The sequence below is a fragment of the Vigna umbellata genome, chromosome 5 (genome assembly GCF_029865625.1).
Source record: "Vigna umbellata cultivar VRB3 chromosome 5, Vumbellata_1.0, whole genome shotgun sequence".
In the NCBI taxonomy this organism is placed as follows: domain Eukaryota; kingdom Viridiplantae; phylum Streptophyta; class Magnoliopsida; order Fabales; family Fabaceae; genus Vigna; species Vigna umbellata.
This window is the reverse complement of record NC_142169.1, coordinates 6,586,411-6,601,218: the sequence shown is the minus strand read 5'-3', so window position 1 is coordinate 6,601,218 and position 14,808 is coordinate 6,586,411. Positions and strand designations below refer to the sequence as shown.

General features: G+C 33.0%; 1 protein-coding gene across 3 annotated transcripts; it reads right to left on the bottom strand.

Moving 5' to 3' along the window:
* Window positions 1-5,035: 5,035 nt before the first annotated feature.
* Window positions 5,036-12,681, bottom strand: RUS4 (root UVB sensitive protein (Protein of unknown function, DUF647)). Of its 3 annotated transcripts, none has more exons than XM_047311943.2 (10): window positions 11,963-12,681; window positions 10,572-10,718; window positions 10,216-10,362; window positions 7,406-7,468; window positions 7,241-7,317; window positions 6,932-7,037; window positions 6,384-6,486; window positions 6,141-6,301; window positions 5,958-6,023; window positions 5,036-5,533 (listed from the first exon to the last, which is right to left on the bottom strand). In XM_047311943.2, exons 1-10 carry the CDS (start codon window positions 12,401-12,403, stop codon window positions 5,294-5,296), a joined length of 1,551 nt encoding a protein of 516 aa, XP_047167899.1. In that variant the 5' UTR covers window positions 12,404-12,681; the 3' UTR covers window positions 5,036-5,293. The 3 variants fall into 3 exon arrangements, with proteins under 3 accessions (XP_047167899.1, XP_047167900.1, XP_047167901.1); XM_047311944.2 differs by having other exon boundaries at window positions 5,958-6,020; XM_047311945.2 differs by having other exon boundaries at window positions 6,141-6,289; window positions 11,963-12,680.
* Window positions 12,682-14,808: the final 2,127 nt, after the last annotated feature.

Sequence of the window (14,808 nt, the reverse complement as noted above, 5' to 3'; positions counted from 1 at the left end):
ATATACAAAGAGAACCCTCTTAATGTATTGTCCTCTCTAAGTCCAAATCCAATATAGTAACCCAGAAAGAACAACCTTTTTTTGTCAACCCTTAGAGATAGTCAATCTAAGTCACTACAACTTATCTAAGTCCTCTTCCTGGCCCGTAGCAACAAGGAACCACAATTCACTCTTGATTGCAAATGAATATGATCTCCAGAAAATACACCTCACTTGTGCAGATATGATCAGTATATGACAGCACTTGAATTCTTCAAGAATCTTTCAGAATTTCTTCCAAATTTGATAATCTTAGAGAGTTTCTGACGCACATGCAATAAAAGCTCAACAAACAGGTCAAATATGAAAGTTAGGAATCATTAAAGTTGTTGAATTCAAAGAGCAATGCATCTATTTATAGATATATTAGTGCAGACGCATTTTAATCGATTAGCCAAATAATGTAATCGGTTAAGCAATTCCTTCTGCTATACCAGATTTACGTTTTTCAGATTTTAACAGATTAAGTAGAGCGTATAATCGATTAAGCAATTAATACAAGTCATAGCTTTTAAAAATATGATCATTATGACAATTATGACTTATCAAGAAACAAGTTTTCAATCAACATGCATTTTAACGATTAGACAAATAACATAATCGGTTAAGTTTCATACTTAAGCAAATTTTGAAAATTTTTTCATTCAAATCACATCAATCCACTTAACATCAATCCACTCAGTAAACATATGCAGGCATAACAACGAGTTTTAATCGATTATACCCTTATTCTAATCGGTTAAAAACTTGTTGTTTTGCCATAGTTAAGCATATATTGATATCTGATGAATTTAACAGATTGTATAATCAGTGTAATTTATTGATTCACACAGATATGTTATGTGCAAAATGGTTCAATCAAAGATTATTTTCACACAATGAATATACATCACAAATAGTTCAAGCACATACACAAATATAATCAAGCAACAATTTGTTAATTAGATGTGCAAGAAACTATAAAACATTTATGTTGTCATCATAAAAAACACAATGTGAGATATGAGTTCGGCTACATGGCTCCCCTATCAACACGGATAACTCACCATAGTTCCACATTCATACAATATCCATATGGTTAGGTCTAGGTTCATGGCATGATTAAGATCTTTCATTAGTTTAGCATGAAATGTGATGTATGATGAAATTTTAACATTTTATATTTGATGTTGTTTACATTAGCTTACCCTTTGTTTGGTTGTTGTGTATATTAGGTTCTTATTGCAATGATCATCTGATAGGTGTGAGTAAAGGATGAAGATGTCTCAGTAGAGGATGAAGATGTCTCAGTAGAGCAAGCTTTGGAGAGGGATGTAGTAAAGATGTAGTTCCTTTTAAAATATGTCTTTTTAAAATATGTCTTTTGTATAATTATCTTTTGTATAATTATCTTTTGAGAAACCTTATGTACATTCTTAGTCTCTTTTTCTTTTGGAATTGTAAATATAGAATATATGTATAGTTATGCTAGATAACTTAATGTTATTTTATATATTTTCTTAAGTCTATATGTTCTTTTAAAAATTTTGTGATAGTCCTTAGCAGTGATTATACTATTTAAATGGAATGTTACATTTATCAAGTTTATTTTATTATCATTTCTTTAAACTTAATTATTTTTAATCAATAAAAATATAAAAATAAATAAAAACTATTTATAAAGTTCTGAAATTATTTATATTTGATTTTATAATAATAATAATAATAATAATAATAATAATTTATTATTTTCTATTATCATAAAAAATAACACATGACAATTATTATATATTATTATAAGGGGATTTCCTTTTCAATGTGTTTTTTAATTTTACTCTTTAAATCATTTTCTTATAATTAAAATAATTATTTTATCAAGTTTATTCTACGATTTTTTTTTTAAATTTAACAATTTTTTTAAAAAATTAATATTTTTTTATTATAAAACTATCAAAAAGAAAATAAAAACTATTTATACTTATATATAAAGAGAATTTCCTTTGTGGCGTCTACATTTATTTTCTAATTTTATCCTTTAAATAATTTTTTTTAAAATTAGAATAATTATTTTATCAAGTTTATTTTGTGATTCTTTTTAAAAATTAACCATTTTTTTCAATTTGATCGTTTTTTAATTTTAATTTTTTTTAATTATAAAACTACCTAAAAAAAATAAAAACTATGGACAATAAAGTTATACAAATGATTTATATTTAACTTCATCTATACTTATAAATAAAGTAAAATAAAGATGGTACGATAAAAGAGGTCGAAAAAAAGTCAAGTGTGAATTGGATAGGATTCTTAAATTAAAACTGAATCTGCTCAATCTTACTAACTTTTTTGCAAGTCAAAATTTTAATATGAATTTGAAAGTACAACAAACTACAATTGGTCACTCTGTTTTCAATTTTTTTTAATCACCTTCTACATTTTGGTTATTGTTGCCATTCATCTTCTCATCTTTCCACTTCTCGCATTTGGACATCATTTGGTACGTATTTCATTGGTGAAGAAGTTAACATCTATGTCTATTATTATCTTAGAGTGACGTATTTATAGGAAAGAAAGAAGAAGTGAAAAATATCTAAAAAAATACAAATGCAATGGAAGTAGTAAGAAGTACCTGTTGGTGAGGGTTGTTGAAACCAATATATAAATAAAAATCAGTTGAATGAATGGATAAAACAAAAGATTAAAATTGAAACTAGTAAGAGTTAGAAATATCTAGGGTAGAGATGCAAATGTTTAAGTAATGTATGAAGTGTATTGATGTAATGACTTGTATTAGGACAATCCTAGCTCAACTAAGTGTTAGTGGACTCATATAAAAAAGAATATTTAGAGCGAGAGTTGAAGAAGGTCATCGTGTGTGAGTTCAAATTCATGGTTGAACTTAGACATAAATGATTTACCATGTTATACTAGTTTGATTGAGATATGGGGCGAAGAAAAGAGGAGGCAAGTATAACAAGTGCATGATCTTAAAGTCTAATCAATACATTGAGTTATCCGAAGGTCTTGTTCAATTAGGATGTCTTTGAAAAGTTGAATATATGTGATGTGAAATTGTTTGTGATGAGATAAGTTATTGATTGTTACATGAAAGATAGTATGTTTAAAATTGTATGGTAGATCTTTTATTATGGTCATAATGTTTAAATCTATAAATAGTTATATGAAAAATCCTTTATTATGGTTATAATATCTAAATCTTTTGTGATATTTTAAATTATTCCAGCTTACCTTGTTTGTATTGTTGTACAAGGTTTTACTCTTTGTTATGGTTGTGTTACTCACGTGAGAAGAGTTAAGTACAAATATAGATCAGTAGTGAGATTACCTAAGGACATAGAAAACTAATAAGATGCATGTAGATTACAAGATATATTTATTTTTTACGAGTTTGTAAAAATAGTTTGATGTTTTATTTTGAAAAACTTTTTCTATATTTTGGAAGATTGTAATTAGGATACATGTACTCCTTGTCCTATGTGATGCTTTAACATCAAATATGAAGGACCTTTGCTATATACTATAGTATATGGATTTATGGATTTATGGATTATTACATTTATGGTATCAGAACAGGTTTATCCTTAGATGGTATGTGTGTATGGTTTCCTATGTTTTTGTTGCATATCTTTATGTGGTTATGAATAGTTTAGTTGAGTTGTTAACTAACTTCTAGTTAATATGTCATTCCTCGTGTGTCCAAGGTTATGACACGTAGGCCACTTACCCATCCACTTTCATCACTAACTGATACGCCCAATCTAGCCAAAGCTATTAAGATCAACTTGCGAAAAAGAAAACGAAGTTGCATGTGTGTGTCTAGAAGAAGCATGCAGAGCGAAGAGAAGATGAAAGGAGAAGAGTGAGATATGAAGAAAAGAAAGAAAAATATAAGCAAGAATAACAGAGAGAAAAATGTTTTTTGTTTTAAATAGAATCTTTAACTACAACCATGACCAGATTTTATCGTTTTTCTAAAAATTATAAACCCTTTAAATAAGGGTGATTTTGTAAAAGCCTTGAAAGTAAAATCCTTGGAGGTGATGGGTGAATCGTCCTCCTTAAAAATGAAGGGAGAGAAGCTGAGTAGAAAATAGAGAAATAGCATCTCTGTGAAGTACATAAATCTGAATATAAAATTCATACTTATTTTTAACAAGTAATGATATATGTTATATTGTATATATGATTTTTAATTATAATTTTTTTGTTTGAATACCTTTTTTTATCGGATAAATAGAAAACTACAGGTCTTTCTATTACAGAAAAAGAAGGTAAGAGAGAGTGTTTTTGTTAGAATAATGTTCATTTAAAAAAATAAAAGAAAAATAATTGTTTAGAAAACTAAAATTAATTTATATATAATTTGATATTTTAGGATGTAACCTTTTTAAAATCTATTTTTATTGTATGTGTTTATTTTATAATCATTTTGTATACATGTTTAGAAAAATATGTATTCAAATACCTTTTAATAATAAATTAAATTGATATGCATAACATGTTATAGTTAAAATTATTTTGAAATTTTGACTGTAGTTATTGCAGATTTAGTAAGAAAACAGAAGAAAAGAAAGAATAAGATATGAGAACAGCTACTATCCACTACTGCTGTGTGTAAAATTGTAGTTTAGTTTTGCAGTGTCTGATTTCAGTGTTTCAGTCTCCTTTAACTATTTCTTTTACTCCATAAATATTTGGTTATTTTTGCTTACAATAACACAAATGAATAATATAATATTTATTTCTCCTCCTTGGATGTTTCTTTTTCTTCTTCATGTATTTTGTTCCATGACTGGTTGTATTCATATGTTCTTATAAACTTTTATATTTCTTTTAAAATATTATATTTGAAAAGGAGAATACATATTAAATTTATGTATATTTTATCTCAGTATTTTTTGAAAAAAAAAAAAACTCAATTTTTCTTGTTATGTTTTGTTCTTGAAGTGTTTATAAAGCTTGTTTAAATAAACCTTATCATGTACATATAGATAATAAATTATATAAACAAGAAAAGAGAAAGATGATAACATTGGCCTTTTTCTAGTGTGTAAGTGTAATAATACAATTTAGGAATACATGTGTATGCATTCAATGCATGACCTTAATAATAACCTGCAACAAAAAGTTTGTATTATACAGTATACACAGCACAATTTTCACCTTATTCTTTAGTCTAATCTTAAAATGAATGGTATCTTATATCCCCAAACACTCCCATTGAAATAAGGAGCCAACCAAATTTTGAAAACTATGTTTAATCACACACAAAACTGTATCGAATCTGCTCTTGTGTTGACAATAGAATGTTCTTCACCATCCAACCCATTTCCACCATTTGGTCAATCAAATTAGACACATCCCTCTCTGCAGATCTCTTGCCATTCTCAACAATTACAGACCAATCTTCCATTGTTGAGTCTGATGCATTGTTTTCCTCTACAATAATCTCCCACCTACTACTGTTCATAAGTAGAGCCCTTCTGATGTAGCAAGCCTAAACATTGTTTTTTGTTTTTCAGGCCATGTCAAAAGATCATTAATATATGTAAAACTGGCTTCAGCTTAAACATTGCATCTTGTTGAATCAAATTAATTTATTGAATCTGTGGATTCTTTTGGTCAGATAGTAAAGTCCTCTGACACAGTTAAAATTTATTAAAAATTACAAAAATCACAGTGAAACTCATGAAATGTGACTCCTAATTTTGTGAGTTGTGTTTGAATAAATGTATTGGTAGCCTTTCTCTTCATGTTAAAGGAAAAGATTCACAAAGCAAGTTTAATGGACCCAACACACACAATTGTGGGCAAACTGTAACTGTTTGTGTTTTCCTCATGACAAGAGAAGATCCAAACAAGTAGCTAGAAGTGATGAATCATGGTAGTTGAAAAAACAACAACAAGAATAGTCATATTACCTGCAACAAACCCATGATTATGTGTGCTGCTTCGGCTCCTTCGCGAATGGAAAGAAGAATAGACTGCTAGATGGATTAGCACCCATAGAAACAAGAAAAATAAGAACAGTTAGAAAACACTACTTTGTAGGATGTTATGAGAAAGTTTAGGTTAAATTAGGATACCCTCATAATAAAGCTCACCTTTTTAGTTCCCTTTAATCCTTTGAAGAACTCCACGCACACAAAGTAATAATCCTCCTTAGTTATACACTGTATTGTCTTCATAGACCACTTTGGTATTTGGTCCTTGGGATTTAAGCACCCTATTCTAATTGGCCACGACCATTTACCTAACCAATGAACTGTATCAGTTGAGTGTAAGTACACTACTGAAAAACATAACTTGGACAGTATTAAACAGAATAGAAGAGTCTTGTGTATCACCTTTAAATCCCAGAAAATTAACTCCTTCTTTATCGCTCACTTCTGCAGGGGATGGCACATATCCACGCTCAATCCAAGTGCTCAGAATAATTTCAAGCCTATCCTAAATAACACCCCAACAAGGCAAAAAACTAATAAGGAATCTAGAAAGTGATAATGTCGTGAAATAAAATGTAGAAGACCGCAACGTGGAAGTCCAAGTCGAGTAGAAAACGAATGTTAAGCCAAATTTGAGAGCATAACTTTTTATTACAAAATCAGGAATATTGAAGATTTCTGTTAGATTTGCAAGTCAGATTCTATTAGGCTAATATGGCATTGTGTTATTTTGTTAGAGCATATTTCTGTTGGAGTTGGTTGTTAGTTTGCATGACTCATTTCATCTTTATTTAGCTCTGTGTTTTCGTATCATGGGATATGCAATCAAATCGATTTCCTTCTTACAATCTTCTTTGGAGGACCTCTCCGTCCTTGGATTCAGAGAAATTATATCCCTTAGATAAATAAAGTAATGGAGAAATTAATATTTCAAGCTCCAGAAAGCCTACCTTAGTCAAAGTTTGCAGATGTACATGCTTTAATCCTTGATAAATCCCAAAGAGATCCATTGCAGCAAAAAAGGGATAGATAAGGTAATGCAGACCTGCTTGTTGCCTTGCAAGCCAGAAAATAATTTCAAGTTAATAACATATGCTTTTGTTTTCCCTTTTTAAAGATATGTTCATTGAGTTCTGAAGGTAAAATGCCCTGCAGTCAGCTCTAGTTACACAGATTAGCCAACTTATAGTCTTATATGCCAAATGAGCAATAAGAATGTTTAAGTAATATTTTTATACAAAAAGGAGGTGGATAACAACCTTCGATGGTTCTCTATACACATGTTAACAAGTGCAGCAAGCATAAGACCAAGGATGTCAAAGCACACTGTTTGAATCTGAAATATATAAAAAAAATTTAAAAAATAGCCTGTTCAAGATAAATATTATGGACAAAAAAAGAAAGAAAGAAATACAGATACTCACCTGTGCCTTAGCAGATATTTCACCAAGGTTGTCTCCTATTGCAAAACTTTGATGAACAGCTGACTGATTAAAAAATGTTAAAACACCACCTTTGGGTCAAAGAAGTTATCAATCACAATACACAAGGCAAAAGCCTGAATTTTAAAAATACATCTTCAATTTATGAACTTTCTTGTAGATGAGGTTGGGTAAAAGATAATTACGCAACCATCAAATAGAAAGACAAGATAACCAGTTCATACTGTCAGAGTGTTTTATGCATTATTGAGCATGTTTTATAAGTTTGTGTTGAAAGGATTAGTTGCAAATAGATCATGGAAGATGGAAAACTCAGATACCACGTTGAAAAGAGAGAAGTCGAGAAGGAACATAATAAATTTTGTGTATTGGGTACAGCACAAGTATTCTTATTTACAACAAAGAAGAGATACAATAATAAGGCACAAAAATGATGTCGGTCAATTTTTGTTGGAGTTGATAAATTAAATAATAATATCTTTAACACTTCCCCCCTCAAGTTGGAGGTTATGTATCATATCAGTGAAGCTTATTAAAATGGTCAGAGAACAGAGCAATTGTTGAAGGACAAAAATGGATATACAGCGGTTGCCAAAAGCTGAAAAATGCTCAAAAATTGCAACAATTGCTAGAAAGCAAAAGTGCTAAAAGAACACTGCAGTGGCCTAAAAGTATAAATGCTTAAAGGACACAGCAGCTACTGGAATGTAAAAATGCTCAGAGGACCCATTCACATACTTGATGGTATATTTGTATTACATAATGTTAGATGTTAAGATGTGTGTTTATGTTAATTGGGCTCAGCCCATTCTGTATTAAGGGCCTTGGCCCATATCTTACATTATAAATAAACTATCCTATGTGTATGCAAAAGACACAAGGGAGATTTCTCCTAATCTTCTCTATTTATAACATGGTATCAGAGCCATGGTTAGAGCCTATCCTAACGAGTTCTAAGTGGGCATTTCTGTTTCCATCCGTTGTCGGGCCGCTATCGGACCACCCATTAATTTCTATTATCACGCACGAGATGTCTATACCTCGGCGTGAAGGGGGTGTGTTGGAAGTCCCACATCGACTAGAGATAAGACCAAATTATAATATACAAGTGAGGTGCAAACCTTATCTGACAAGCCGGTTTTGTGGGGTTGAGTTAGGCTTAAAGTCCACTTCTAACACATAATAATGGCTACCATCTATCTTATCTCATTGAAATAAGAGCTATTTGTATTTAAACATTCCACAAAAACATGCGAAATACTGGCACAAAGTACATCAATGACGGTGAGGTCCACTAATATTTGTATTACATAATAATGGCTACCATCTATCTTATGTCACTGAAATAAGAGCTATTTGTATTTAAACATTCCACAAAAACATGCGAAATACTGGCACAAAGTACATCAATGACTGTGAGGTCCACTGTTAGGGGCTGGAGAGTATACGAGAGAAAGAGGTATAGGAGAGAGAGAGAAGGGGACCAAACGGTAGAAGGCGAGGACCAAACGGTAGATAAGGAGGGACGACCAGGCCGAACCGTAGAAGGCGGGGAGCTAGTTGGCCGAGCGGTAGACAAGGAAGGACGACCAGGACGAACGGTAGAAGGCGGGGAGTTAGTTGGCCGAGCGGTAGAGAAGGAGGGACAACCAGACCGAATGGTAGAAGGCGGGGAGGTAGTTGGCCGAGCGGTAGACAAGGAGGGATGACCAGGCCGAATGGTAGAAGGCGGGGAGTTAGTTGGCCGAACGGTAGAAGACGGGGAGTTAGTTGGTCGAGCGGTAGACAAGGAGGGACGACCAAGCCTAACGGTAGAAGGCGGGGAGTTAGTTGGTCAAGCGGTAGACAAGGAGGGACGACCAGTCCGAACGGTAGAAGGCGGAGAGCTAGTTGGCCGAGCGATAGACGAGGGAGGACGACCAGGCCAAACGATTGGGAACAGCAGTTAGGATGGGCGGGAAATTAAATAAAGTAACAAGAGATAATTTGAGAAAATATTCAGCAGAGGATAATTAGAGTAACAAAGCCATATTTTCAGTATAAGTTAAATATAGTAAATAAGGCTAAATATATTTGTATCAGATAACTATAGGATTATTTTATATTAATCAGTATCTTTTGAGCAGGAATTAATTAGTATAAATAAGGGGAAAGATTAGGGTTAAGATATGCTTTTGATTTGTGAGTTTTGTAAGAGAGGTTATGCTGTCAGTTAACTGACGGAGATCTTGCTCCCAGTTATTGTTTATTTCTTTCAGCTAGTTGTCATCGTTCATTGCTCTGTGAGTGTGTGAGAGGTTGTACTGGGCTAGTTTACGTACTCAGGTACGTAACATCCACTAATATCATCCATACATAGCAACCAAATCTCTGAATTTTAAACATACTAACATGACTTACAAAAGTAGTTACCGCAAGGAAAAACACATCATCAATTAATGAATTATGATATCAGCGGTACAAGATTTGGACAATTCTTTTAAATCTTCTTTTCTAACCCCTAACATTGTTACATAATTTCATATTAGAAAGTTCAATAAATTCAAGTCCAATAAATTCAATGCCTAACTAGAATGCAGCTATCTTTATTTTTCTGCCATACAGATTATTTTCATATATCACAATTACCATGTGGACTACATAGACTAAAAAGCACTCTAGATTGATGATATACATAAAAGAAATTCTATTAGAAGTATAAAATCATTCAAAGAATGACTCCAAACATGAGACATCTAAAAAAGGAAAAAAATATAGTAGAGAACTATACACTGTAGGGGTCTGATCCTTACCCGAGTTGCTAAGTAACAAGCAAGGCTTATTTGTTTAGAAATATTGGCAATAGTTGCAAGAAGCAGGAAGCATCGAGGAAATGTGGGAGTAAGTAATTCAAGTCCAATGCTTGCAACAAAAAGAACAGATGTAGTGAACCTGACCCTCTTTGTACAGCAGGTACCAAAAAGACAAAAAGAAAGATTCATCAGATTTCTTTATACATGATTGGTGCATGTCAAACTGAAGTTTCAATCACCATCATCACTTCAAATCACTGTACTTCTTAAGTTCAGCTGACTTTATAATCAAATATAAGAATACAGTGCTTGTAACTCCAAGAAATTAGTTTTATTAAAAATAGAAATTAAAATACCTTTAAGTTTGTATCAAAAGCAGATGCTAGACTAGCAGTGTAGATGCATCTGCTTAGACGTCCAATGCCATCTTTTAAGACCCAATTAAGGGCAGCAGCAGATGGAAGAGAACTCGAGAATCCAACTCCCATGGCTGTAAACATTGCCTGAGACCAATCCATTATAACACAGTAAGTTCACATGCATTCCAAACAGCTACAGTTAGACCTACAAGAACTTTCATCACAGTTAAAAGAAGGATAAAATGTGCAACATATTCATTATGTGATAAAGATACAAAGAACCATATTCAGCTCACTCCTTCTTTCTCCCCTCGTAGCAACATGATGTGACAATAGATTGGTAAAAACCAAGTTTGAATGTTACCACAAATCAATTCATCAGGATTATCAATTTTCAAAAGAAAACAAACCCACCACCCAATAAGACACAAAACAATCTCTCAAACGTGTGTTTGCACAAGGTGCGTGCAGTCACCTGATGATATGCACAGCACATGACAACAGACTGATAAGCCCTGTATGAAATTTTCCTCATGTTAACACTAAAGGGGTTGCCAATTTTCAAAAGCAAACAAATTAATCACACAATTAAGACACATAGTCTCATCTCTCTCTCTCACACTCACACTCTTAATGATACGTGCATGACATATGGCAAAAGACTAATAAACAAAGTTTAAACTTTTCCACATGAATTAACACATAAGGTACTATCAATTTTCAAAAGGACACTCTAATCATCTAACCCCATAACACGAAACAGATGGTCACATAACAACTTCAACAGTTTTAGTTTAACAATTAACCCAAATAAAAAAAAACTAACAACCTTTTTTATTCTATTAATACTTACTTTTCCGATTTTAAAACCCGATTTATAAAGTATTTCCACTCTACTCAACAATCAATTTTCCCCCAAATTTTATCATGTTATGAATCTTTTTATTTGTGTCCACCAAGTATCTTAAAAACTGAAATAACATAACACCCAAGAAACATTTTATCCCCCTCCCTTCTTAATTTTTCAAATGCTCCATTCAAGAACTCGGAGAGCAAACCTTTAAAAAACAGAAATGTGCTCCTGGGACAAAGACCATGTTGGGAGAAAATTTTCCTTTAAGCACTTGTAATAAGAGAAAAAAAAATAAGAAAACAAATTAAATATATATCTCTATAAACTAAATATGAATTGGTGGTTAAGTTAATATCTAGAAACTCTCTCATCTTACTAATTTCAATGTGTGAGCTAATTTTATGCAAACATGCTAGAAGCTAGTGTTTAATTTGCAGTTAGCACACACCATACACACCCAGATGCCTTGCAGAGACAAATAACTATTAGAAAACATAAAACAGATTTTTTTAACAATAAGCAAACAAGGACTAACCTGAGTGGCGAGCACTTGCAGGGCGGAGCTGAAAACCCGATGCAGAAGCTTCCACTTCACATACTCCACATAGTTCCCCGTCACCCCTCTCGGAATAAAGAACTCCCTCACAACGGACCCGCACACCCTCAACACCCTATCATCGAAGTCAACGTCAGCATCCGCGGCGCCACCGTCTACGGTCACCACCTGCAGGCAGTTCCCAGCCCAGAAGAATCTAGAAGTTTCGGTGGGTCTCCTGACAACCACAAAGGGAAGCCGAACCGGCACCTCCTTCGCAACCCCTCCATCAGAGACGCAGTCCAGGGAGGTTCGGAGCGAGGAAAGGGGCGAGACTCTCCTAAAGGAGAGATTTTGGTTAGTGGGTGGGGCTGGTTCGTTGGAATTTGTGAGGTTCCATGGTGTGTAGTGGTTGGTGGATAGGCGAAGAAAGAATGGCATGAGAGTTTGGATAGGAACGCGTGGAGGTTGAAGGAGGTTCAAGCCAGGTTTTTGTTATTGTTTTGCAAAAGAAGAAGAAGAAGAAGAAGAAGGGATAAGAAGAAGATGATGAAGAAGAAGATGGTTAAGAAGAAGATGATGAAGAAGAAGAAGATGATGATGATGAAGATGAAGAAGAAGAAGATGGTAAAGAAGAAGAAGAAGAGTTTTTGGTCTTGAGTTGGGAGAGAAAGGTTGGAAATGAAGGGAAGAGAATATAGCTGAGAAAGAAAGAGAATGTGTGTTACAGCACATTCTTGTAAGAGCAGAGAAATAATGAAAATACACAATTGTTTCACAGAAATTTTTATTAGGTTAAAAATCATAAATAAAAATATAAGAATTTTTATTGTCTTTTGCATAATGATTTTCTTTTTCAATGTGATAATTTTAATTTTTAAAAAATGAAATAGTTTAGTAGAGAAGACATGTTGAGCCGGCACATGATTACCAAAGTTTCATAGGCTCAAACATTAATAAACTCTTGCAAAAAAAACAATATTTTCTGTATATAAAAACTATACTATTTATGCTATTTGTTAATCCTTCATTGCTCTAATCAAGATTTGAATAGATGACCACTTACCCCTTCAAAGATTCTCGCTAGCTGAATTACACATACCTTGTATAAAAAACATACAATATCCATAACAACAAACTCAAATTTTATTACAATATTATTTCTAAGTTTTATATTTTTTCGGGTCTTACATTCGTACCTTTTCAAGAAATTTATTTCCTGAAAATTGATCTACTCATAAAAAAAAGATAGGGATACTCGTTCTTTATAAATTCTTATAACTCCCAAGTTATCTCCTGTGTAACTTCATCCCAAAATACCTTCAGAATGTCATTTCCTTGCAATGTCTTGGTTTCTACATCTAATACTCGTACCATTCCAACATCTATAGTTAAATCCTCCTTGACTTGAATGACATCATCCTCCAACACATGAACAAGATCTGAAACATACTTCCTCAACTAAGATACATGAAAAACATTATGCAAGTTTTCCAACTGAGGTGGTAGTGTTATCTTATATGCTACTAGACCAACTCTCCTTCGCACTTGATATAGCCCTAGAAACTTTGGCAAAAACTTCATTGACTTTATAGCTCTCCCAACTCCTATTATTAGTGTCTCTCACAAAACACATGATCTCTAACTTCAAACTATATTGGTCTCCTCCTTTTATCTGCATAAGAATTCTTTTTACTTTGAGTGACTCTCATCCATTCTTGAATCATTTTCACCTTGTTAGTAATCTATTGCAACAACTCAATACCTACTGTCACTAATTCTCCATCCTGAAACCCACACAATGACGTTCGACATCTCCTTCCATACAAAGCTTCAAACTGTGACATCTTGATTCTAAAATCTTAACTATTGTTGTAAATGAACTCAACCAACGGTAAAAACTCATTCCAACATCCTAGATGGTCCAAAACATAGGTCCTCAACAAATCTTCCAACGACTTAATGGTTCTTTCGCATTTCCATCAGTTTGATGATGATATGCTGAGCTCATCCTTAATTGTGTGCCCAAAGCTCTCTGCAATGTTTGCCAAAACCTTGATGTGAACCTCAAATCTCGATATGAAATAACACTTGTAAGCACCCATGGAACCTCACTATCTTCAGGATATACAACTCTGTCAACTTCTCCAACGACATTCGTTCATTGATTGGTAAAAAGTGAACACATTTTGTCAACATGTTCACGATTACCCAAATGGAATCGTGACCCATCGATGATCTAGGTAGGTGAGTTACAAAGTTCATCGAGATATTGTCCCACTTAAACTAAGGAATCTCCAACTATTGCAACATTCCTCTTAGTCTCTGGTGCTCCACTTTAGCCTTCTAACATATCAAACAAGACGATACAAACTCAACCACATCTCTCTTCATCCCACTCCACCAAAACGAATCCTTCAAATCTTTGTACATCTTAGTCATACCAGGATGTATACTAAGATGACTCTTATGGCCTTCTTCTAAGATTATTCTCCTCAACTCTGACTTCATCGACACACACACTTTATGCTTGAACTGAAGAATACAATCGACACCTATAAAAAAAATCTTTGACCTGACCAGTACCTAATAATTCAATTGTGCATTACAACCTTTATCTGCCATATGTTCTGCCTTTATATGCTTTAATAAGTCACTTGTAATAGCCTAAGATGACTCTTATGGCCTTCTTCTAAGATCATTCTCCTCAACTCTGACTTTATCGACACACACACTTTATGCTTGAACCGAAGAATATAATCGACGCCTATAAAAAAATCTTTGACCTGACTAGTACCTAATAATTCAATTGTGCATTACAACCTTTATCTACTATATGTTCTGCC

Bases quoted from the DNA above. Each gene is read 5' to 3' on its own strand.
- RUS4 (XM_047311943.2), bottom strand. From the start codon at position 12,403: ATGCCATTCTTTCTTCGCCTATCCACCAACCACTACACACCATGGAAC. The intron at 10,363-10,571 runs GTATTTTAATTT...TGCTGTACAAAG, and splicing joins CTTTTGATACAAACTTAAAG to AGGGTCAGGTTCACTACATC. The intron at 7,038-7,240 runs GTTGTTATCCAC...CTGGCTTGCAAG, and splicing joins TGTATAGAGAACCATCGAAG to GCAACAAGCAGGTCTGCATT.